Here is a 25,625-nt window from a genome sequence, read left to right as displayed (position 1 = left end):
GAAGGAGGGTAACGGGGATCGAGGGAGAAAGGGTAATAAAAGATAGAGGAAGGAGAACAAGCAGGAGAGGACTGAATCATCAAAGGGAAGGAAAAAGCCACGCTGAGCAAGGAAAGACTGATGTACACCTATCGCAGCAGACAAAGACAAGAGAAGACACACAGGGAGTGATATAAAGAGGGAGAAGCATAAGAATAATGCAGTCAGAGAAGAAAGAGAGGCAGCAGGGAAATCAGCAGAGGAGGGGAAAAGAAGAAGAGACGGGGAGGGCGCATAGGAGAGAAAGGCAAGAAGAGAAATTAGAGAGAAATTTTTCAAGCGAGTGATGTGCGCTGTGATTGTTTTCTCTCTCTCTCTCTCTCTCTCTCTCCCTCCCCGTCTCGCTCTAAACGGTCGGGATGTGGCCTGTATCTGCCGGCAAGAAGGAACTCAATTTGGGACAATTTACTCGGCAGTCTCAGCCCTGATGCACCTCAGGGACAGAGAATAGAGAGAATGAAAGTGAAGGAAGATAGAATCAGCAAGCCCCGCACACACATACATACACACTCACACAACGTGTGCCTTGCACACAATTGCTGCCGAGTAGATTTCACTTAGTTAGTTCTAACTCTCCCAGGCGGTCAATACGATTGAGTTTATAAGGCTTGGAAATGAAAAGCCCAGGATAAGGTTAGATAAACTGTGTGCTATTTGATTTTGGGCCACCCTTCGCAGAAAAACCCACACAAGACAGATGGCCGGAGGGGATACGCTGAAATCATGTTGTGCAAAAGGGTCAGATGGGTGATTAAGGCTGAATGCGTTGTGTGCTTTGACCCTCGCTCTGTACCTGCATTGGTTTCTCTGCGCTGAAGAAAGCGCTTGAGTGATTTTTCCAAATGCATCTTTGTTTTTGCATTCTTAAATAAAATGCAGCCACATGATCAAATGTTATATCATAACTTGCACCCTGCAACACTTTGCGCCTTAAAAGTTTGGGATTGTATAAGCTGAATGTGAAATTGTCTTTCCATGCTCACAGGTTGGCAGCCTGAACGGTCTGTACACACTGAGGGACACCAGGGGGCGCCCTGACAGAGCCACCTTTGAAGACAGACTTGCAGCAGCAGCAAGGGTAAGTATCCCCCCACCCACCCCCCCATAAATAAATGAATAAATGAACTAAAAGAAAAGGAAAAAAAAACACTTGATGGACTGAAAAGTGAGGACACTGACAGAGGAAGGAGCTGTGTGTTCCCAAAAGAAAAAGAAGCCACTCTGTTTACTTTTATCTTTCATTTCTTTGCCTGTTCCTGCAACACTCTGAGAAATGCATTCACAACTACAGCTGTTGAGAGCATCCAGCCACTTGGACGAGACTCTTTGATGCATTTAGCACAGTGAATTTACACTCTGGCATCAGTTCTGATTGTACCCAGCGAGTGTATGCAAATGGAAGTTCATTTAAGCTGCCATTGCTGTTTTAATCATGCTCCACTGTTGATTAGCAAAATGATTGGCAAAAAAGAAAGGAAAAAAAGACTGAAGCAGGCCCGTGTTGAGCAATGGATAAAAGTTGTTTACCTTGCTCTTGTTGCTTGTGTGCCTGTTCCACCCAATATCACTTTGTGCACCCATCCCCTCCTCCTTCCTCCCTTGCCACCTTCAGCAAGCTGCTCCGCTTTACCCTCGGAGCTCACAATTCAACCTCCTCACTAGGCTTCCGTGGCCATGGAAACCGTCATTCAGGGAGACATCCCATGACAGCAGGGAGAGGAAGGGTCGGAGATGTGGCTTCGCCCCTGTCCATTCTCCAGGGTGCACCGGACCTCTGGCCTTTCTCCAACACATTGCCCCTTCAATCTCTCTCTCTCACACACATACACACAAAATACACAAAACAATAAAAATACTCACATAGAAAGATGTGTGTGTGTGTGCGTGCGTGTGTGTGTGTGTGTGTGTGTGTGTGTGTGTGTGTGTGTGTGTGTGTGTGTGTGTGTGCATCTACCCCACAACTACAAACCACCCTCCCACCCGAACACACACAGACACACAAACAGCCTGAAAGCAAAGGAGAGAAAGGAATTCCAAACTTTCCGATTCAGAGTTATCATCTGAATCAGTGTGCGTGTGATTAATTGAAGTAATTTATGCACAATCTCCAGTGACTCCATGTATGGTTCATGATTTCATTAAACTGTAACTTTAATTACTTTTCTACTATCGTAACTTTAGGTGAAAATAAATTCCCACCCTTAAATGTCTCACGTTTCGTAATGAGTCTTACATTTAATGGATTGCACAAATAATGTTTTGGGATGATGAACAATTGCGTATTTAGACGCTGCTTCTCCCTGCCAGCTGCCTTCATTTTTTTTCCATTACAGTCATTTTATTTTGGAATTTTGTTTCATTTAAAGAAATCTTATCGTTTAGTTTTGTAGCAAGTAAAAAAAATGCTGCTATTGCAGCTTACTTGAACCCTCTGAAAACCCTTGAAACTTCTTTGCTTCCCAACTTATATAATGCACTTTATTTGCTTTCTTTTTTTTAGCTGAATACAGTTAATATTGTTGTGGGTTTATGGAAGACATGCTTATGTTGGGTTATGTGTTGTCAAACACAATTAGAGTGTGTTAGCTGAAGCAGCTGGCCTCCTGCCAGAGCCTTAGCAATAGTTTGTCCGCCCACCTCTGACCAGGATTCCATCTTTACAAACACGTCTGCTGTTTTTTTTCCTTTGGATTGCATAGCAGGTGGGTTTGATAGCAGAACCCACCAGTTACTGCATCATATAAAGTTTAGTAGACTGCAAGGTTGCGACGGAGTTAAAATTAGCTTCGTGCGGCTTAATCTGCCCTTCACAGTTAGAATAGTATTTACAGTAGAATAGTATTTACAGGTAAAAAAGCCCTACTGTTGCTGAGATCCCATTTGCAGTGATGTGGTAGAGTGCTACTCACTGAGGTGTTTGTGTTACTCTGCAAAGCACCTGCATTTTGAAATGAAAGGTGAAATCACTGGTGCATCGTTGTGTAGCAAAAGCATAACGAGGCTGTGTTTTCACGAGATAGATCTACTCCTGTCAGGAGGTGGAATTAAACCGAGGGCTGTTTTACCTTTTAGAAATAGTTGTAACTATATTGTAATAACAGCTGTGCAGTGTAACTTGGCGTATTGATTAATAATGCTGTAAAACCACGGCAAACAAAATAAGACGCAACATAAAATATCATTTATACCTGTCTGTATATCATAACTGTTGCAAACTATTGAGGAGTCCTTTATAAAGAAAATAAATGAAAGGGAACTATTTAAATCTTCTTGACAGAAGAATAAGAAACATCTTTAATAAATTAGCACGATCTGCCGCAGCTGCTGCAGCTCATAGAAGCCTCAGTCTATTGTTTGCTGCATTGACACACACACAGTCACATTGAATGGAGGCCACAGTGGCATCTCAGAGGAGGAGGAGGTTTTGCCACTGTGTAATCCCAGCTGATGCAGCCCTCTGTCAGCAAGGCAGCAATCAGCTGTGGTATTAATCTCAATGCTAATGGCATCATTAGCAAAGCTGTGGAAAAACATACCAATGTGAGGGTTTAGAGACACATGGAGAAAGACCATATATGCACATCTGGCAAATAAAGCACATGTAAAAATGCTGTTAACGAAGCAAAAACACAGACACATACACACATGGTTTCTCTTCTGTCTCTCTGAGTGTGTATGTGTACGTAGTTTATTTGAAACCCCGTTTCCCCTCAACGACTCTCTTCCGAACTGTCCTAACTATTGTACCTCTTGTGGTTTCATTCTCAAACGCACAGACATGTTTCTGACCAAACTCTATACTGACCTTTTACCAAATGTCTCAGATACTAACCCCCTGCCATCTTTTGACACACACATTGGTTCCTGCTGGTGTACTACACACTTAATACACAGATACAGAAAGGCACTGTTCACAGCATGTTCCAGTCTTGTGATGACCTGGTTTGAATCTTCTTTTTAAAAAGAAATCTGTTTTAATATCTGTCTCATTAATCTGAGCTGTACAGGCACCTTATTGATGCAACACTTGAGACGACAGCTGCAAGCTGCAGACAGAAGTCAAGGAGAAAAGACATTACCGGCAGAACAAGTGTGAAGTTTTTCTTATATAAACTGAAAAAAATAAGCAGGGCGCTAAAAGATATTTATTATAGTGAGGATGCTATAATGATGAAAGGCCAAGGTCAGCTTTTAGAAAAAATAAAGTCAAATATAGGCTTTACCTTGCAGCTAGCAAAACATCTAAACTTTTAGTGATGCTTACCTAACTAGTGTAAGCTCACCAATAGGTAGTCTTATTTTTGCATAAAAAATGAAATATATTCTAAACAGCCACAGCTAAATTAAGATAGAGCATGCATTGTCCAGTTGTTGTCAAATGATGCTCGATCTTCTTGTGATTGAATATCGAGTTATTGAACGACCTCTAAAATTTGCAGTGTGTTAAATCCTTAAAAACGTATAAAAGTGAAAATGTGCTAATAAATGTGATAGTTGTTGTAGTGTTTAAAATGTGACAGCAAATCGAAAAATATTTTTGTCAGTGCAAGTTTAGCCTTATATGTAGGGATGGGTATCGTTTAGGTTTTATCCGATACCAGTACCAAACTGGTACTTTTGAAACGGTGCCGGTGCTTAAACGGTGCTCGAACCGGTGCTTAAAGAATGGAGAACACAAACTTTGTCCAAAAACCTCTCATGTTTAGCTGTTTTTTTTGTAAAAAGATAACAATGTGTGCCTTTTCTGCAGCTATAGGGCATATCTGGTATCACTCTTGGCTGGAAGCAGTGCTTAAACAATGGAAAAAACACAAACTTTGTCCAAAAACCTCTCATGTTTAGCTGTTTTCCACTTTTCTTTGGTCATTTTAGCCTTTTTGGCCAGGGTGAAGGGAGTATCTGCCATCAAACAAGAAGACAGCCGCATGTAACTACGACGGTGTTTGCTAGTTCACCTTACATGCATTCATTTAATAGCGTGGTTAGCCTACTCAACGTAAATTACACACGTACAACATTAAGCTACTCATGCAGAGAAGAACGGCTGCTGCTGCCATCATCATCATCCGTCATCATTTCTGCTACACTGGCAGGGCTAGGGGCCAGGACTCTCCTCTTCGGGTTTTTGGGGGATGTTGCTAACTCCAGGTCCGATAACGGGCACCACACACGCAGTAGATGTGGACGGTGTGAAGTCTCGCAGCAAGCTATCAAATACGGTGCATTTCTCGGCTTTTAACAAAATTCTGCTTTTCGGTCTGGTTGCTACCGTTTATGTCAGAACCGGTGCCGGATACCGGTACCCATCCCTACTTATATGTTGCTTTTAAAAAGTTACACTCTGTCTGATGAACGTGTTAATTATATTATAGAAATCTATAGTAATCTTTGTTAATTCTTGATATTGTGCCTAAACTAAAGTCCTAGAATTTTAATTGCATAAAGCATAACTTTACTACATTGCTATGTCTGTAGAATAGAGATGGAATAAGAGTGAGAGTGCTTTCAGGTACATCCTGCTTCTCACTTCTTCTATGTGCAAACTGTTTTGATGCATTTAAAATAAAAACCATATTAGATATATCCATTGAGCAATACAGATATTACTATTAAAATGATCAACTTTTATGTTCTTAAGTATGACTTAAGCAGAAATTCACATTCATAAAACTTTATATGAAATTGTTGGAAATGTTTTGTTTATACTTAGAATTATCAATGAATTAGATAATTGTGTGAATTGGTTCCTTAATTGAACTTATATTTGATATTTGAAGCTCATATTTTAAGCAAGTAGTTGAAGCCACGACCATTGGGAGTGAATGATTCTGCTCTTTGACATATCGTGGGTGTTAGATACAGTAGGCATTATGCTAGTGGACATTGTGCAACCGGGAATGTCCACTAGCAACCAAACGTCAACACCAAAGTGATGCATGTCGAGCAAATCACTTTGTGTGGGCAGTAAACAACTCTTAACTCTGATGAACTTATTGATTCAACACCAGTGGGAGTGAAAGACACCATTTACTGACATTTGACAGAGTGCTAGCTGCTAAGCCCCAACCACATTTAGCGGCTAACGCGTGGTTGGGGCTTCAATTCTTAGTTCTGAGAATAACTATAAATCTAGGAAACTGTTTTATAGATGGGGTCAGTGGTCGCTGCAACTAAAGCTACTAAGTGTAATCCATTTGTCATTAATTTGATCATGAATGTTGTTAATTAATTTTACCAGTAGTTTACCTATCTGTTCACTACTGTGATTTTATTTTGTGACGATAGACTATACGACATTTGTAATCTACAAGGCCAGAATAATTGTTAGCTCGCAAAATAAAATCTTAATCTGTAATGTATTCACACTGATTTAGGAGCTTTAACAGAAGTTTGGAAGCTTTGTTTAATGCTAAGTTAAATCTAAGTTTGTTTGTTTTTTGCCTCATTTGTGCTCCATATTATTTTCCAAGCGGCATCAAAAAGGCTGTAAAGATAACTTGTCTAAAAGACAGAATATGAAGTTAAGAGCCTCACCCCAACCACCACTCTAATGCCGTTTGGGCTTATCTTATCATTTTTGTTGTTTGGGTTACCATTACCTGATTTACATTAGCTAACTTGCATGTTTGTGTTCAGCTTTGCAAGCAGTATAATGTCTGTTTCAAATGTGAGGATTTCTCTCTCCCTCTCCCTCCCTCTTTCCAACCCACTCTTCTATCCACAAAGGACAGGAAAAACATTTGAATTTTCCCTCAATACTTTCTCACTGTTGAGACGTTTGTGTGTGTGTTTTTTCCCCTTCTCCTTATTTTTCTTTTTTTTTCCTCTCTTTTTTTTCTGCTATTTTTTTTAAGACTCCAGTCACATCCGCAATCCCGCGGCCCTATAAGGAGCTTTCACGCTTTTTGGTTTGCTTTAGATGTTTAATACCCCTCTCTTTTGTGTCAGGCAGCCGGAGAGGCGTTAAGAAGCGCTGATAAACCCCACTTAGATCCCTTCCTGGCCCGTCACCCTGGCCTGCCGGGCCGCTTTAGCAGGGAACTGATCTGTGACGGCCTGCCACTCAAACTGAGCACTTCTGAAGGTTGACACAATGGAGTGAGCAACACACCAGAGGGCCCAGGGGTTGGTGGGGGAGGAGGAAGGAGGGAGGAATGAGGTAGAGGAGAGGAGGCCAAGAGGTGCCCTAAAAGAAGCCTAGAGGAGGGGCCAGAGTGTATCACGCTGTTATCTATTTCCTCTCTTTCAGCAGTTTTGCCCTCCCTCCCTTTACTGTGTGCTACTGTAGAGCTCCCCATCTTTCCTTGTTCGCCTTCTCTGCAACAGTAACACACACACACACACACACAGAAAAAAACCCCCTCTTCTCTGTCGTTTTTCTCTCTGCGGTCAGGACTATCAGTCTGGCAGCTAGAGATGCGATTGAATGAAGAGGCAGACTTGGTGAGTGTGGTGGGAGGGTTGAGGACTAGATAGGAATCAGCAGTGCATTGCGGGGTCTGGTGACGGTAGTTCATGCGGTGTGCTCACTGCTGTGTGGCATAATGGGTCCAACCAGAGCCAGGCTAAGGCCGACGGTGCGTCAGGAAGCAAAGCTTTGAGATTGACAAGCTCAGGGAGGGGTTGGGGCTGCAGCGGAGGCAGCGACGGTGGGGTGATGCGGCCACTGCTGCTGCTATTGCCATCAGTTTCCCGTGGGGCCGTGGGTGGGTAGTGAAGCCCAAAATGTCAGCGCTGATATCTGTGCAGCTCGGCTCGGCTATCACACTGCTGCAGCTGCCTGCCATCCACCGCATCCACTCATTCATATAGAGACATGGGAGTATTGCACAGACACACACACTCACTCTCTCTCTCTAACACCCACAGTTTTCTTTCTGCGTTTCGTCAGCACCTTCCTTGTTCATTCATTTCAGTTCTATAGAGCCATTTTTGCACACAAACAAACACACACGTGCGCGCACACACACACACTCTCACACGCACACTCACACTCTTCATGGGATGTCTTTAAACACACATTCATGCAGTTTTACTCCTTCCATCTCGCTGTCTTTCTTCCCCTCCTCTTCCACACATTCACATTGTGCCTCTGTCAGTTCTATCTCAGCTGTTCAATCAAGCAAGTACTCCACTGCTCTCTCTCTGTGTCTCTTTTACCCCACTCACTGTTTAAAAATGAGTTTTCCAAACTTGTTTTTCAGTTTTTTCTTTATTTTTATTTTCCATTGATCTCATACCATGTTCCTTTTGTATATCTCTTTTTCTATTTAGTGATGCTTTTATTGTGAAGGGCAAAGTGTCAGCAGCTTTGATAATTGATGTTGCACAAACTTACGATGTCATTTTTCAGTTCAGGTATATGTGGCATGTGTTTTTGGAAATTGTGTGCATTTTGTTGTGTGTGTGTGTGTGTGTGTGTGTTTGTGTGTGTGTGCTGCCCATGCATCACAGTTGGATGATGAATGTGCTGACAGTAGAGGGGTCAGTGTCACAGACAGTATGGTCAATTGCCCCTCGTCCCCTGAGCCTAACCTTGAGCAACACTCCCTGAAGAGTCTCAATCTGCCATTAAGGCCTGAAAACACACACACACACACACACACACACACACACACACACACACACACACACACACACACACACACACACACACACACACGCGCGCATTCCCAAGTGAGCGTGTGCCATTAGTAGATGGCAGGGCTTGGTTTGACAGAGAGCGATTAGCTCCCTATCATGTGTATTGATCACCATGTCCTGGCTGCTCCCCGAGAGGAGAGGCTGAAGGGGTTTAACAAGGCTATTGGGACATACACGCACACACCCTCACACATGCGTGCACACACTCACTATTTGCCAGCGAGTTTATGCGCCTCCACGGAAATTTTTCATCCATCCCGTTGTCATTGGTTTCACTTTTGGAAACCAACGTAAATAGAGTGACTTTGGAAATACTTTTCTCTAAAAGTTTCTGGGAACTATTGCCACACACCGCTCTGGTGTTTAACTGCTTAGCCAGCTGAAAATGGTTATATCTTCAATAGCCTACCAATACTACTCCCAGTTTAATTTGACCTGACGTTTGAGATGCATCTGAAAATATTCCTGTTAACACTTTCTTTAACCAGTGTATTTAAAAGCCCACAATCATATTGTATATAGTGGAATATAAGTGAAAACAGAAATATAATAAAACAAGAAGAACTCAGAGAGTGCAAACCTCCACCATGGCAGCTCACTCTACAGTATTTACTTTTAATAATAATAGTATTGTATTCTGTACATATTCTTTTAGTTTACATTGTTCTTTTTGAATGCACTTTAAGAAGTTTGTAGTGCAATCAAAATAACACATTTTGGTGTTAGTTTGAAATAAGACAAAAGTCAAATGTAAAGTTGAGGTCAGAGGTCAAATGTGACATGATATTTGGATGCAAACTATAATGTGATATTTTTAAACCACACATACCATTTTCTGAAAGTTTGACCTTGAAGTAGAGCTTAGAGGTGAAATTTAGATTCCCCGTATGTCATAGTTCATTCCCTATATGACAGTACAAACTGTCATTACAAATAATGGCAATAAGATACATAGTTTTAAATAGCGCTGTTACTTTGACCTTCAGATCAGTTTGTTAATCAGAGGTCAAATGTGACATAATATTTTAAATCTTTATACAGTACTTTCTATGTGTTGACAATATGTACCACACTAAGAATGATAGTTCCTAAGGATTTGTGTCAATTTTCACACAATAAATCGTTAAGTTGACGTAAGCAAACTTTGAATGGATTGTTAACACGACCCCACTCTAAACCGCTACAACGTTTCAGCAGAATTCACTCAAAACCTGTTAAAAACTACAGAGACAAAATGACGACACACATGCAAATGCTACCAGAAACATAAACTCCTTTGCAGAGATAACTATGTTTTTTAGAAGTGCTTTGCAACGTGCAAATAAAAACTCAGTGAAAGGCAGCTGCAAGCTTTTGCTCACTGATGCTGTCCATTGCATGCCAACGATAAAGTCTCAGTGGACCCCAGTGGCTGGCTCATGCTGTATTGGGAAACTGCTCGTGTCCGTTTTGCATTAGCATGATGACATTTATGTGAATGTCCTGAATGAATGCGCATGAAAGGTGAACTATCAGTTCTGTTATTCTGATTATCCAGAGGAATACATATGTACCAAGTGCACTGTTGTGCTACACAGTATATCCTAAGTAAAATGCTAGTTTGGAGCTGCACTCTGAATTTGGTACATGTTTTTGTATTCATAACAAACAAAACAAAGCAATAGTATAGCTCACACATAAATTAGAAACAATGTTTTTCTTGCTAAATAGGAATTGCCTAAATGTGCTAACAAATCCAAGTGTTTGTTACACTTAGCTTATTATGCTTTAAATCATCTTAAATTAGCATAAATCAATACGCTGCACCTAAAATAAACACCCATTTGATTACATTTGCAGATTTGTGCACATCACATCTTCTCTCTGCCTGAGTTCTCCTCTGTTTCACATCACGTATGACGAGTTCTTAGCTTTAACAGCTGTCTTCTTTGGGAAGGTTAGACCAGCTCCTAGCTTTTGTTAATTGAGTATAATTGAAGATGGTGAAGAGGGAATAAACCAAGCAGGCTTTTAGGAACATAAAAGACTGCCGCCGCCTCTCAGTAGTATTTATTTTCAACCTCTTCCACTCTGATTTAAGTGTAAGAGGACAATAGTGGCCTGACAGTGATATGTGCGTGTGCGTATGCGTGTCTGTGATCTGCTGTTTGATTTACTTCACCCACCTTCACAAGGACCAGCCTCTTATCAGATCAAAGCTGCGAGCAGCGGCCTATGAAAGAAATCGTGCGTGCGCGTGAATGCGTGCACATGCGTGTTGTGGAGGACAGAGGTGTAGGTGAGGCGGGGGTGTTTTTGTTGCTTTTAACCCAGGACAATGGAACGGCAAAGGAGAGAGTAAGCGAGTACTCTTTGAACTAATGAAGAGGAAACCTTTTACTCTCCTCCATAAAGATGCCCAGCTCTCCCCGTGCTATGGATTTCCCCCCTCTATTTCAAAGTAGTGTGAAGCAGAATAGGACAAAATATTTTATTTGTTCGGTGCCTCTCACTGTCTTGCTTTTATCCTCGTAAAACTACAACAAGAAAAAAAGTTAAATTGCGAAAGCGAAATTGAGACAGATGATTAATAGAGCTGTAGTGCATGAGCGTCTTTGGGATGAGCCAAAGGTGATTTGTTAAGGTGAAGTGATTTTTTTTTCTTCATATTTCCAAATCAGTGTAAAGAAGTAGTAAAGTGCCCATTTAAAATATGCTTCCATTCATGGAGTTTAAATCAGGCCACAGCATCTTCTTCTGTATCATTTTATTCCAAATGTCTGGACTTCCAATGATTTCCTGTGAACAAGCAGTTGGCGACATGTAGATACACATTAGGTGTTTGCAGGTACGTTATTTGTGTGTTTCACTGCAGTGTTTCCCAGAGGCAGGAAATTTGCCAAAAAAGAAGTTGAACTAGCTCAAATATTCAAACCACTTCAAACTTGACATTTACTGCTTCAGATTCCCCCGCAATACACCCACTAAGAGTGAAATAAATTGAAATGCCTGTATAAGAAAAGTGGAGAACACAGACATGAAAATACTCAGAGTTACCTTCATTTATCAGTGAGAAGATTACAAACTAATAGTTCCAGTTTACAGGTGAGCTCTGATTCTTTTTGTTGTGTGCTTTCCAGGTTCACTGGGTGCAGAGACAGCACTGTCATTACAGAGACAAACGAATTCCTGTGACAAGACTGGACCATGGCACTACCAATGGCAAGTTTGACTAATACTGTTCCCTGACTAATGCTTTGTTTTTCACTGTGCTGAGTTATTAGTTTTTGCTGAATTTCTGTGATTTTCACAGAAAACTTTGGTTCAAGTCCCTCTGCCATGAAATACCCATTACTAAATAAACAACTGAAGGCGGGCACTGGTTTAGCTCACTGGGATTAGCAGGCGACCATGGCTGAGAGCGGCCGGCCCGGGTTTGAATTTGACCCATGGCTCTTTGCTTCTCCCCTCTCTCTCCCCCTCTGCTTTCCTGTCGTTCTTCGCTGTACTCTTTCAAATAAAACTATAAAAAGGCCGTAAAACATAAATAAACAACTGCAGTTAAAGTATTTCTTAGTTTGGCTTTCAATAGCCACTTGGCTTCATCAGGCTCAATTTCAGAAAAGTTGGCACATGGTGTGAAATATAAATAAATACACTAGAATGCAATGACTTGCAGCTCTCATACACCAATTTTTCATTCAAAACACAACATATTGTTTTAATTTAAAGAATGTAGCATTTTAAGAAAAATATAAATCATTCATATGTCAGTTTGAAATTGCTGGGCAATGACACATCTCAATAAAATTGGGACAGGGCCATGTTTAACATTAGCATCCCCTCTTGTTGTTCCATTCTTGTCTGGTATCAGTGGGGGGATGGGGGGGTGTTTGTTTTGTTTTTTTGCTTAAATATGCAAGGCCTTCGACGAAAAAAGATGTCATCTGGTTGGGAATGCATAACCTGCACTGATCCAGGCTGTCCAGATGTGCAAGCTGCCAATTCCATAGGCACTGATGTACCCCCATACCATCAGAGATGAAGGCTTTTAAACTGAGCGCTGATAACAAACCAGATGCTCCCTTTCCTCTTTAGTCCAGAGGATGCAGTGTTCGTGTTTTACAAAAAGAATTTCAGATTTTGATTTGTCTGACCACAGGACAGTTTTCTGGCCCAGAGATAATGGTTTCTGGACCATGTTCACATATGATTTCTTTTTTGCATGATTGAGCTTTAACCTGGATTTTCATTGGCTAAAACAGAAGCTGCATAGGTGCAGCATAGGTGCAGCTTCTGTTTTAATGCTCATATGCACACAAACCCAGAGGGTGAGAAGAGAAAGAAGACAAGAAGGAATGAGACTCCTGGCTTTGTTTCCTTGTTATGAGGCAAAACTAATGTAGCCTAAGCTAGTGAGACCAATCATGGTGGGTTATCTGGCCCAAGGTAATGTTCATTCTGCAGACATCAGTGGATGGATATCAGCTGAAAATGTGGTAAAAGTGGCATTAAGCCTTTACATGTTTATTTATTCCTTTTTTGAACTTCTTCATTGTCTTTTGAGACATTTTTACCTGTAAAAATGGGTAATGGGAAAAGTAGCTAATGCAAAATGTTAGTTAATTTAACAGCTGCAGCATTCGTATTTAGCAAAAAAAACAATTTTGTGTGTGTTTGCAGGATTTTGGCTTGAAAATACAATGCTGGATTTGTGCAGATATCACAAAAATAAAGTCCGAGTGGGTAAAGTAGTATGTATTCAATTTTTTCAAAATACATTCTTATTATTCCACGAAACATGAGTGAGTGCCTGAGTCTATCTGAATCAGCTAAGTTTGGTGTAATGAATTCAAAAAAGTCTGCCAAATTTTACCTTGATACTAAGAAGGGTTTCTCAGTTACAGGTCCTTAGAGAGTACATAAAAAATGAGTATGCCGCACTGAAGTGAAATGCAGCAATCGAATGATTGAGTCTAATGTTTAGCAAAATGAGAAAGAAGACAGAAAGAGACATGCCAAAAGAAAACATTATTGTGCTGATACTTTACTGAGCCACAGTTTTTAAGTTTAATTATCTATTGTCATGTTTTGCAGAAGTGATGACCCAAAAGCAGGCTGTACATGTAGATGGATGTAAACAAAAAGCAAACCTTTATTTAGGCTGATAGCAAATTCCAAAAAGTCAACAAGATCCATCAGCTGGCAGACAGCACACAGGGACAACAACAATACAGCACAACAAAGAATAGATGCAAACAGAGGGGTTAAATACAACCACTCGGGGTAGAGCGGAAACCAAAGGCAACACAGCTACAATCAGAGCTGATGAGACAACAGAAGTTAAATTAAACACAAAACACAAAAGATGACCAAAATTAAACAGGAACACTTAACACAGAGATTGAAACTCAAGGAATTACATATAAACAAAACCACAAACAGGAACTAGATTCCGAAACTAAAACCTGATAATAGCAACATAAAGAAACCAAGCAGGAAACATCTGTTATAAGAAAAAGAAAACCCAAAAAAGCACAAAAACAAGAACCCACAACTAGTTTAAAAGCTCAGGCATAAAAACAGCAGAAACAAAAATAAGGATAATAAATATTTAATGGTGCGAAATAGCCACATACTGGCTCGGGTCCTCTACCAGAGGCCTGGGAGTTTGAGGGTCCTGCGCAGTATCTTAGCTGTTCCTAGGACTGCACTCTTGTGGACAGATCTCCGATGTTGTTCCCGGGATCTTCTGGAGCCACTTGCCTAGTTTGGGAGTCATTGCACCTAGTACTCCGATTACCACAGTTACCTTCACCCTCCACATTTTCTCGAGCTCTTCTCTGAGCCCTTGGTATTTCTCAAGCTTCTCGTGTTCCTTCTTTCTGATGTTGCTACATCGATCACTACGGCCGTCCTCGGGACTTCCAGGCCGTATTCGGCACAGATGTTTCTGTACACTATGCCGACCATTTGGATATGGCGTTCCATGTATGCCCTGCCTATATATATGTATGTATATATATATATATATGTATATATGTGTATATATATATGTATATGTATATGTATATGTGTATATATATATATATATATATATATATATATATATATATATGTATATATATATATATATATATATATATATATATATATATGTATGCATGTATATATATATATATATATATACATGCATACATATATATATACATACATATATATATATATATATATATATATATATATATATATATATATATATATATATGTATGTATATAGATAGATAGATAGATAGATAGATAGATAGATACAGTGGGGCAAAAAAGTATTTAGTCAGCCACCGATTGTGCAAGTTCCCCCACTTAAAATGATGACAGAGGTCAGTAATTTGCACCAGAGGTACACTTCAACTGTGAGAGACAGAATGTGAAAAAAAAATCCATGAATTCACATGGTAGGATTTGTAAAGAATTTATTCGTAAATTAGGGTGGAAAATAAGTATTTGGTCACCTCAAACAAGGAAAATCTCTGGCTCTCACAGACCTGTAACGTCATCTGTAAGAAGCTTTTCTGTCCCCCACTCGTTACCTGTATGAATGGCACCTGTTTGAACTCATCATCTGTATAAAAGACACCTGTCCACAGCCTCAAACAGTCAGACTCCAAACTCCGCCATGGCCAAGACCAAAGAGCTCTCAAAGGACACCAGGAAAAGTATTGTAGACCTGCACCAGACTGGGAAGAGTGAATCTACAATAGGCAAGCAGCTTGGTGTGAAAAAATCAACTGTGGGAGCAATCATCAGAAAATGGAAGACATACAAGACCACTGATAATCTCCCACGATCTGGGGCTCCACGCAAGATCTCATCCCGTGGGGTCAAAATGATCATGAGAACGGTGCGCAAAGATCCCAGAACCACACGGGGGGACCTGGTGAATGACCTGCAGAGAGCTGGGACCAAAGTAACAAAGGTCACCATCAGTAACACACTACAACGGCAGGGAATCAAATCCCGCAGTGCCAGACGTGTTCCGCTGCTGAAGCCAGTGCATGTCCAGGCCCGTCTGAAGTTTGCCAGAGAGCACATGGATGATACAGCAGAGGATTGGGAGAATGTCATGTGGTCAGATGAAACCAAAGTAGAACTTTTTGGTATAAACTCAACTCGTCGTGTTCGGAGGAAGAAGAATACTGAGTTGCATCCCAAGAACACCATACCTACTGTGAAGCATGGGGGTGGAAACATCATGCTATGGGGCTGTTTTTCTGCCAAGGGGACAGGACGACTGATCCGTGTTAAGGACAGAATGAATGGGGCCATGTATCGTGAGATTTTGAGCCAAAACCTCTTTCCATCAGTGAGAACTTTGAAGATGAAACGAGGCTGGGTCTTCCAACATGACAATGACCCAAAACACACCGCCCGGGCAACAAAGGAGTGGCTCCGTAAGAAGCATTTGAAAGTCCTGGAGTGGCCTAGCCAGTCTCCAGACCTCAACCCCATAGAAAATCTGTGGCGGGAGTTGAAAGTCCGTGTTGCTCGGCGACAGCCCCAAAACATCACTGCTCTCGAGAAGATCTGCATGGAGGAATGGGCCAAAATACCAGCTACTGTGTGTGCAAACCTGGTGAAGACCTATAGTAAACGTTTGACCTCTGTTATTGCCAACAAAGGTTATGTTACAAAGTATTGAGTTGTATTTTTGTTATTGACCAAATACTTATTTTCCACCCTGATTTACGAATAAATTCTTTACAAATCCTACCATGTGGATTCATGGATTTTTTTTCACATTCTGTCTCTCACAGTTGAAATGTACCTCTGGTGCAAATTACTGACCTCTGTCATCATTTTAGGTGGGGGAACTTGCACAATCGGTGGCTGACTAAATACTTTTTTGCCCCACTGTAGATATTACACATTTTAGTAATTCCAGTATATATGTATGTGAATAGGGGAGAGAGAGAGGGAGACAGAATTACAAACATTTTTAGTAGTACAGTTTAGTAATACTTTTGATCATAGGTATATTAAATATCTATGTGTCTTTTGCAGGTGTTTTACTGTGTTTGAATAGATCACTGTAAGCTTTACAACAGTAAACCACTGATGACTGTGTGTCTGTGTGTGTGTGCATGTTTAGACATCTTTGTGAGGACAGAAAACTGGCATGCTACTACTAGTGGGGACCAATGGTCACTTATGGGGACAAAATGCCCATTCTCACAAGTTTTGAGGCTCAAAATGTGGTTTTAGTGTTAGGGTTACAATTACGTTAGGTTTAGGATTAGGCTGGGGGTTAGGAATTCACTTTTGATGGTTAGCGTTTGGGTAAGCGGCTAGTGAAAGCATTATGTCAATGAGATGTCCTCACTAAGATATTAAAATGAGCTTGTGTGTGTGTGTGTGTGTGTGTGTGTGTGTGTGTGTGTGTGTGTGTGTGTGTGTGTGTGTGTGTGTGTGTGTGTGATGGGAATTGGTGGCTGTGTTTGCAGAAGAATGTGCTGGCTCACGTCCTGCTGCAGTGCTCTCAGTCTTTCTTGTCTGTTCTTGTGTATTATCATCCGCTTAGCTTCCGCTCTGACAAATGATAGAAAATGTACAACGGAGATAAAAAAGCCGTGATACGGTGGATCAACATCGCAGCTGTGTGTTTATGTACATAAAGAATAAAGAAATAAAGAAAGAGAATGCACTCTTTGGCCGATGTGAACTTTTCAAGTACAATGTTTTTGCAAGTATTTTTGAATTCGAGCTGCCAATGTTCATTAAAGTGTGCCAGTATTAAATATCTCAAATACGAGCATTCCACCCTGCCAAGTAACAAGCATGTTACTTGGCAGGGTGGAAAAGCCTCATTATGGCATCCTAAACTCTATTCAAGCACAGAATACAAATGGTAATAGTAAACTGAATTTATGATTTGGTACAATAAATTTTCTATACAGCATTTGAAACTAGGAAAGTAATCAGGGTTTCCTTTGTTAACAATTCATAGTGGAAAAATGTAAAAGATGGTCAGAAAAGAAAGAAAGACAGAAAGAAAGAAAGCCTTGAGTTTTGCCTTCAGTAACCATATATATGGTATGGGCATGTTTGACAGATGGTGTGGTATGCTTTGGATCACAAAACTGTTTCTCTCCTCCTCTATACTTTCCTCTTCCCATCATTCTGACACAAGTTAATCTTGGTTTCTCTTCCTCAAGCCTATTTGTCAGAACAGTTTATTAGAGGTTTTCTGACGAAGTCTAATCTGGCCTTTCTTTATGTTCTTGAGTGTAACCAGTGGTTTGCACTTTGTTGTAAATTCTCTGTATTACCATTCATTAAGGTATATCTTGATTGTAGACTTGAACAATGATACTGCTGCCTCCTTGACAGTGTTCTTGACTAGGTTGGGTGTTGTGAAGGTGTTTATCTTAATCATGGGAATATCTCACTTATTTTACACTTTAGTTGTCTTTCAGGCCTTTTGGTATTGCTGAGTCGGGTCGTTTTTTTTTTCTTCTTTTTTATGAAGAATGTTTACCAAATTGTTGTTTTAGCTACTACATAAGTTTTGCTATCTCTCTGAGAGGTTTATTTTGATATTCCAGTCTCAGGATGGCTCCCTTAACTTGCACTGACATTTCTTCATAACTTCATATTGAGAGTTCTAGTGAACAGTTACAAAATGGACATCGAACTACTGGAATCAACTTCCGATCTTTTGTCAGCTTAAGTTGCCATGGAATAAGAAGGGAACAGGCCTAATCATGAAACATGTATCAGTTAATTGTCCAATAACCTTTGAGTCTCTACTGGCTCTACATGCACAAATGTGTGTAATTCCTAAACATTTAATACAGTACAATTAAAGCTTCAGTCACATCTTGACTGTTTGATTTAAATCCACTGTATTGGTGTCCAGAAGCAAAATGTCTCAAAAATATGGACCTTACTACACGTGATATATTTAACCTGCAGATAACCTGTTTGACATATTTGGACAAGCAAACACAAACCATTTGAAGACTAAAAGATAAGAAGTTGTGTTGTTACATATTAGATGTCATTATAAAATATAACTATATTCAACTGCTCCTTTACTGACAACAGATTTGTCAGTAAAGGAGATTTCCACACAACATTCCCTTCCTGACAAAACCCCAAAGGGAACTGTGTCCCTTCACAGAAACAAACTTGGGATCTTTCGCTAATTAGGCAAATGTGTAAGCCACTACGCTAGCCACTGTCAAATATTTTTTAAGAAATAAATCAATAAGAACAAATCAGAAGCATGAAAGAGAGGAAGTGTATCCCAATATTACCAACACTGTCAGACTGATAATGTTAGAATCAGGTCCTGATTAGGTGCCAATGATTAGAGCCTCCTTGGGGAGAGACAGGTGGAACATGTGTTATTTCAACCTCTCACATCCAGCGTCTGGTGTTCCAATTGTTATCGAAGTGTGGTGAACCATCAAGATCTGAAGAGAAATTGCAGAGAGCTGCTTTGACGAACAGGCAGGAGGCCGAGGTGGAGGTGGCAGATCTGAAGATACCAAGGTTTTTGTGAGGAGTAATAAGATTAAGATGAGTACATCAGAAAGACACCTCAGGTCGAGCATTTTAGAGATAAAGTTAGAGCGGCAAAGTTGAGATGGTACGTGTGCAGGAAGGATGTAGTGAAGCGGGACATGTGGGGGCTGGTGTGACATCGGAGGACGCTAGCGATAGGGTGAGGTGGAGAAAGATTATCTGCTGTGACAACCACTCAAGGGAGCAGCCAGAAGAAGCAGAAAAAGTAGAACTTCATCTATAACTGAGAAAGATTCAACTTGACTGCCAATTTGATTTTTTTGGGACCGGCTACCCCAGCAGATTCATCACAGGAGCTGCGCTGCTAAAAGAAGTCTCATGACAGAATCTGCCCATAACTGCCAAATGTTGTTGGGAAAATGTATATTTGTATTGTCAGAAAGAGATTATACTAATTTGGCCTCACAATGTTTAATAGTGCACAGCAGTTTGCCAGTGACTGTAAAGGTAAAGACCAGGGCTTTTGGAAAAATGTCCACTGGACAGACAAATCAAAAGTAGTTGTTTGGCCACAACAAAAGTTGACATGTTTGGATCAGACCAAAGGTGGCTTTTGAGGAGAAGAAACTCATATGAACTGTGTGGAAATGTCATGCTTTGGTGTGGTTTTCTTGCACAACTTGGGGTCAGTGATTCGGCCATGAATTCAGCATCATATCAAAGAGCTGAAAGATAATATATGGTTATTTGTCTGAAAGGTGAACTGGAAGTGGACCTCTCAGCAGGATTATCCTAAACAAACAATTCCACCAAGACATTGTTAGAAAAGAAAAAACAATTTTTATTGAAAAAAAAACCCCAGGAAAAATCCCATCAAAATGTTGTGGGATTTGAAACTGGCAGTACATGTAAGAAAGCACTCAAACATCTCGCAACTGAAGGAATTTTGCATGGAAGAAGGGTCAAAAAATTTTAGCAAGCCGTTGTCAAAGACTGGTGGGTAATTGAGCAAAACGCCTACAAGATTTTTTTTTATTTTTCTGTTAAAAGGTCGACATACTAGCTTCTGAAGCGAAGGGTGGGCATACTCTTTTCACAGAAGAAAATTGCATCTTTTGATATTTTTCTTTTGATTATCTCCTTATCTGTGGGCACTGTTTCAAAGTGGATCAAATGTTTGCTTGTCCAAATACGTCCAAAAAGCCTGCCGTTTCAGTGGGATGTAATTATTTTTTCAAATGACTGTATAATGAAAATTTAAACATTAAAGAATTTCAGGGTCCTCTGGTCATGTTCCAGCTGCATCGTGCGCTGAAGAAGAGGTTCATATTTGTCTTCTACAAGTATACACAACCGGTGTACAACCTCTTCAGTCCACATAGATCTGAGCATAGATGGTGGAGAAAATATTTTGGAGGATAATATTCTATTTAATTTGCAGGTATTCACTGTTATGTGGGCGGCTGGATTTGATGGCAGTAGTGTGTGTGTGTATATATATATATATATATATATATATATATATATATATATATAATATGTATATATATGTATATATAATATGTATATATATGTATATATAATATGTATATATATGTATATATAATATGTATATATATGTATATATAATATGTATATGTATATATATGTATATGTATATGTATATGTATGTATATATATGTGTGTGTATATATATATATATATATTAGGGGTGCAACGATACACAAAATTCACGGTTCGGTTCGGTTCGATACTTTGGTGTCACGGTTCGATATTTTTTCGATACAAAAAAATGTTCATGCCTTCTTAATTTGTCATTTATTAAAATTATAAATATATATTTTAACTCAAAAGTACAGTTTTTAAATTTAACCCTAACCCTTGTGCGTGTTTTTTATTTTGACAGCGAATGCGCACCTGCGGACCACTTATGTGCAGCCCTGGTTATTTATCTCATCATATCGCAGCCACAGAAATTCTTTTGTCCATGAAACCATAAAGCTGCACTTTCTTTTTGCCTTATAGTCTGATTTGTCATAACTTCTCCGTTTTGTGGTAAGCTTTTCTTTGGCTGTCACTTCTTCACCCTGACTTGTCTTATTTGGCTCAGCAGAACTGAAATGCTTTTACACGCTCACTCACATAAGCTCAGCGATTCTCTGCGCGATCAACCTCTCACATGTTTAAGCTTGCTGCGGGAGATTTCACTTGTCATGTTTGCATAGTAAGCTAACGATTAATAAGACGATGTCAGAGGAATTGGTGCACAAATTATCATCACTCACAGATCAGTGCTGTCGCTCTCTATACACAGTTCGCACGATTGCAAAGTGAAAGCAAAAAAACAAGCGCAAATTCAAACGCGACTTCAATATGTCACATATTGACAGTGGCTCACCGATGCCAATGACATAATTACCCAGCTACATTTCTGAAAGAATGCAAAAGCATTGACATATATTTTTCCTACAATAGCCCGACTGAAAAAAATCGCTAGCTCCAGGACGTCGGGCTAGCGATATTGCAAGCCCTGTATCTGATTGAGGAATCACTCATCTTTGGAAAAGAGAGTTTATTACAGAGAAATGTCTCTTTCCAAAATAAAAGCTATACTATCCGCTTCTTCTGGGCTATATTCTCAGCAGCATAAGGAGAATCATGTGCTAACAGCTGTCTAAATGACTCGGCTAAAGTTAGTAGCATGCTTGCTTTTTTTTGTCTGCTTCCACTTGTCTTTGCACTAGGATGATGTCGGCGTAAATGTGCAGTCATATTCGTTGTGTTCCCACTAGTGCTTTCAGGTTAATCTCGTTGAAATGACCTTAACGCCACAACACGGCAAATCTCCGTTAACGAGCTACCGCCGATCGCTCCGTGCATGGGGCTAGACGGCCAACACGTTAACGAGCTAACTGCGCTAACACACTAGTTCACACCAATGTAATTGAGCATTGCATGGCACATCCAACATACTGTTTTACTTTAGTCCATGACTCGCTTACCTTCAGGGTCATACGTCACATGAAAACCACAATAATTCCAAACGCCAGATCTGAATGAGGTTCAATTTGCCTGTTGCAAGTAGAGCTTAACTTCTGTCTCGCTAGCTTGCCCTGCGCTCTTCCTTCTGACGATGCTGTCTGTGTTGAGCGCTCAGTGGATCTGCGCTCGACAGTGCAGCCTAGGCGGAGTAGTCGAACACAGATTCACTGAGCGCTCAACACAGACAGCATCGTCAGAAGGAAAATTGATAAAATAAATTACAAATGTTGTATTGTTCGATACATATGCGTACCGAACCGAAAGCACTGTATCAAACGGTTCAATATCGATACGAATATCGTTGCACCCTATATATATATATATATATATATATATATATATATATATATATATATATATATATATATATATATATATATATATATATATATATATATATATATATATATATATATATATATATATATATAATATGTAGTCTGTTAAATCCAGTACTGTGTCATTTAAAATCCTGGCACTATAATGCTGTCAGCTGTTTGGCTTCCAGTATACCGCTATCTTAGTGTTATAACTCTTTGAATTCAGACTATATGGACGCATGTCCTCATATACTCTGAATTCAGTGAATTTGTACTCAACCATATCATCCCTGAAGATGAATAGATACTGACCTGAGCTGAAAAACTGCCATAAGAGCATCAGTGGGTGATTGCTAGCTATATAAATATAGCTATATAAAAAGACCATCTTAGAGAGGCAGCGTTTCTCAGAGGTAAAGATGGGAAGAGGTTCTTCAGTCTGCAAAACAAATGTGTCTAGAAATTGTGAAACAACTTCAAAATAATTTTTCTCAATGTAATATTGCTAAGACTTTGAATATCTCATTATTTACAGTATATAATATTAACAATAAAATCAGAGAATCATACCACACCATCTGCAAGGGACAAGGCAACCTTGAGCAGTTTTATTTTACACAGTTTAATCATTTTACTTCCTAAAGTGATCTAAAATCCCAGAGAATGTATGTAAAAATTATATTTTAACATTTCTTTCTTTTTTAATTGTGCTGGATTTGATTTACATTCATGTATTTGTCCTATACTGTCCTTGCATATTTACTTAAACACATGTCGATACTTGAAGTTAAATAGTAAAGCAAAGTGATCAAGAAAATTTGTCATGGTGAATTAAAATTTCGTATTTTATTAATGTTTAATAAAAATACAACCCCATTTCTGAAAATCAGTAATGAATGTCTGTGTTGTTCTGGTCCTCAGGCAACACTACATTTAAAAACAGGCATGACTGACATGAAAAAACCCTGCATGAGCTCACGAATACTTCCAAAAATAACTGTCTATGAACAGAGTGTGTTGTGCCATCCACAAGTGCAGGTTAAAGCTTTATCATGCTGAGAAGAAGTCATACTTGAACATAATCCAGAAACACTGCTGTCGTCTCTGGACCAAAGCTCATTTAAAATAAAATAAAAACTGTTCTGTCAGACAAATCGAAGTATGGAATTCTTTTTGGAAAGCATAGATGCCACATCCTCAGGACTTAAGAGGAATTGGACCATCTGGCTTGTTGTCAGTGCTCAGTTGAAAAGCCAGCATCTCTGGTGGCATGGGGGTACTTTATTGCCTATGGAAAAGGCAGCTTGCACATCTGGAAAGGAAGCATCAGCACTGAAATATATATACAGATTTTAAGTGACATAGAGTCCCATACAAACATCTTTTTATGGAATGCCGCATATATTTCAACCAGAAATGCTCAACTAAATCATGCATCTATTGTATGGCTTCATATTAGAAGAGTCCGGGTACTGAATTGGCCTGTCTGCAGTCCAGATCTTTCATCAGTTGAACACATTTGATGCACAATGAAATGATAAATATGACAAAGGAGACCCAGGACTCTTGAACAACGAGAATGGGACACATTCGTCTCCCAAAGGTCCAGATATACATTAGCGTATTGTTAATTGTCTTTAATTGTGGTATTCAACTACATTCACATTACTTTATATGAAAAAAAGTATTTTTTTAACTGAAAGACTTGGAAGAATCTCTCTAACAATACTATACTTGTGGTTCTCTACTGTTATAAGTTAGCTTTACTGACAACACTCTGCATACTGGGTCATGTGTCCAGAGGCAGATTTTAAATTTGTGTTTTACATGCGGTAAAACACAATTCCTAATCAGAGTCTATTAAGGTAAAGCAACTGTAATTATTATTTGTTTCATAGCAATGCTACACTGGAGAGAGTCGTGCAAGAAAATTTAAATTGGTTTGGAACCAAATGATCTCCTATTAATCCTAATACTTGAGATATATTTATACTTGTGTGGGATGTTTCATTACAGTCACTTCCAGAAAAGGCTAGTGTGATATCAATTAATTTGGCAGTTCAAGAAATTATCAAACAAACTGATAGCGAGAAGATAGTAGAGAGCACTGAGAGAGAGGGTTGTGCATGGGTGAAAACGAGTGGCAGTCGGTGTAACATTAAATGTAGGGAAGGAAAGGTGCAGGCCTTGATGGGCTGATGGCTCTTCTGCAGACAGCGAGCCAAGCTGTTCTGCAGCAATGAGATGCTAATAATATGCTAATGATATGGTAATCTGCCAGTAGAATTCCACCTCAGCGGAGAAAAAGGAGATCTGGGAGGCCTTGCGCCATTGGTTGGGAACCAGGGATGTCCTGAAATCAGAGTTCAGGACAAGGAAAGAAAGACTACATGCACACGTTTATACATGATATTTGTGTGTGCTTGCAGGTCCCCACAGGAAAGAGTCTGAAACTGACAAGCAGCCCGAAGAGAATAAGAGTGACCAGTCCCTCACCTTCAATGACCCTCTCTGGCCCATGCAGTGGGAACTGGTGGGTGTATTTATGTGTAAGTGTATGTGTAGTAGTGTGTGTTTGTATGTGTTCATTGGTCTTATCTGGAAGCCCCACCCCGACTTTTCTCATCTTCATGTTGAAGGATGTTCCTCTGACAGGCATAAGTCAGGCAGGCTTTCATGTGTGACTGGAGAGTGAGACGGACGATAGAGAGATGGGGGGGATTGTGGAGGAGGAAAGAGCGAGCGAGAGAGGAGGTGAAGGGGGTTGTCCATGTTGAACTGAGACAGATGTCAGGGATTGATGAGGCTCGGAGCAACACTGACACACAACTGGGCTGCAACAACAAGACATGCTCATCCATTCTGCAGAGTCTTGTTCATCCTGTTTGGACGATACTTGTACACTATGTTTGAGAAGACCAAAAGGAGCAAAGTGACAGGATGCTTGGGTATAAAAAGGCATATTTTTTGATAAAATATCTTATTTTTTAATAACGTACAAATTATTTAATAGCTGCATCTATAGCCTTTTATTATAAAATATTTCAAGTAGTCAAAATTCACAGATTAGCATCT

General features: G+C 39.8%; 1 protein-coding gene across 1 annotated transcript in view; it reads left to right on the top strand.

The window, feature by feature from the left end:
• LOC113031917 (furin-like protease kpc-1) overlaps positions 1-25,625 on the top strand; it is a 211,816-nt gene that overhangs the window by 16,668 nt on the left and 169,523 nt on the right. The window contains exons 2-4 of the mRNA XM_080308280.1: positions 1,025-1,117; positions 11,802-11,887; positions 24,969-25,083. Of these exons, the coding sequence (XP_080164406.1) occupies positions 1,025-1,117; positions 11,802-11,887; positions 24,969-25,083 (294 nt within the window). The remainder of the gene's footprint in view (positions 1-1,024; positions 1,118-11,801; positions 11,888-24,968; positions 25,084-25,625) is intronic.

This window comes from Astatotilapia calliptera, chromosome 11 (assembly GCF_964374335.1).
Source record: "Astatotilapia calliptera chromosome 11, fAstCal68.1, whole genome shotgun sequence".
NCBI lineage: Eukaryota > Metazoa > Chordata > Actinopteri > Cichliformes > Cichlidae > Astatotilapia > Astatotilapia calliptera.
The sequence above is the reverse complement of the archived record's forward strand: the minus strand, read 5'-3'. Positions and strand labels throughout refer to the sequence as shown.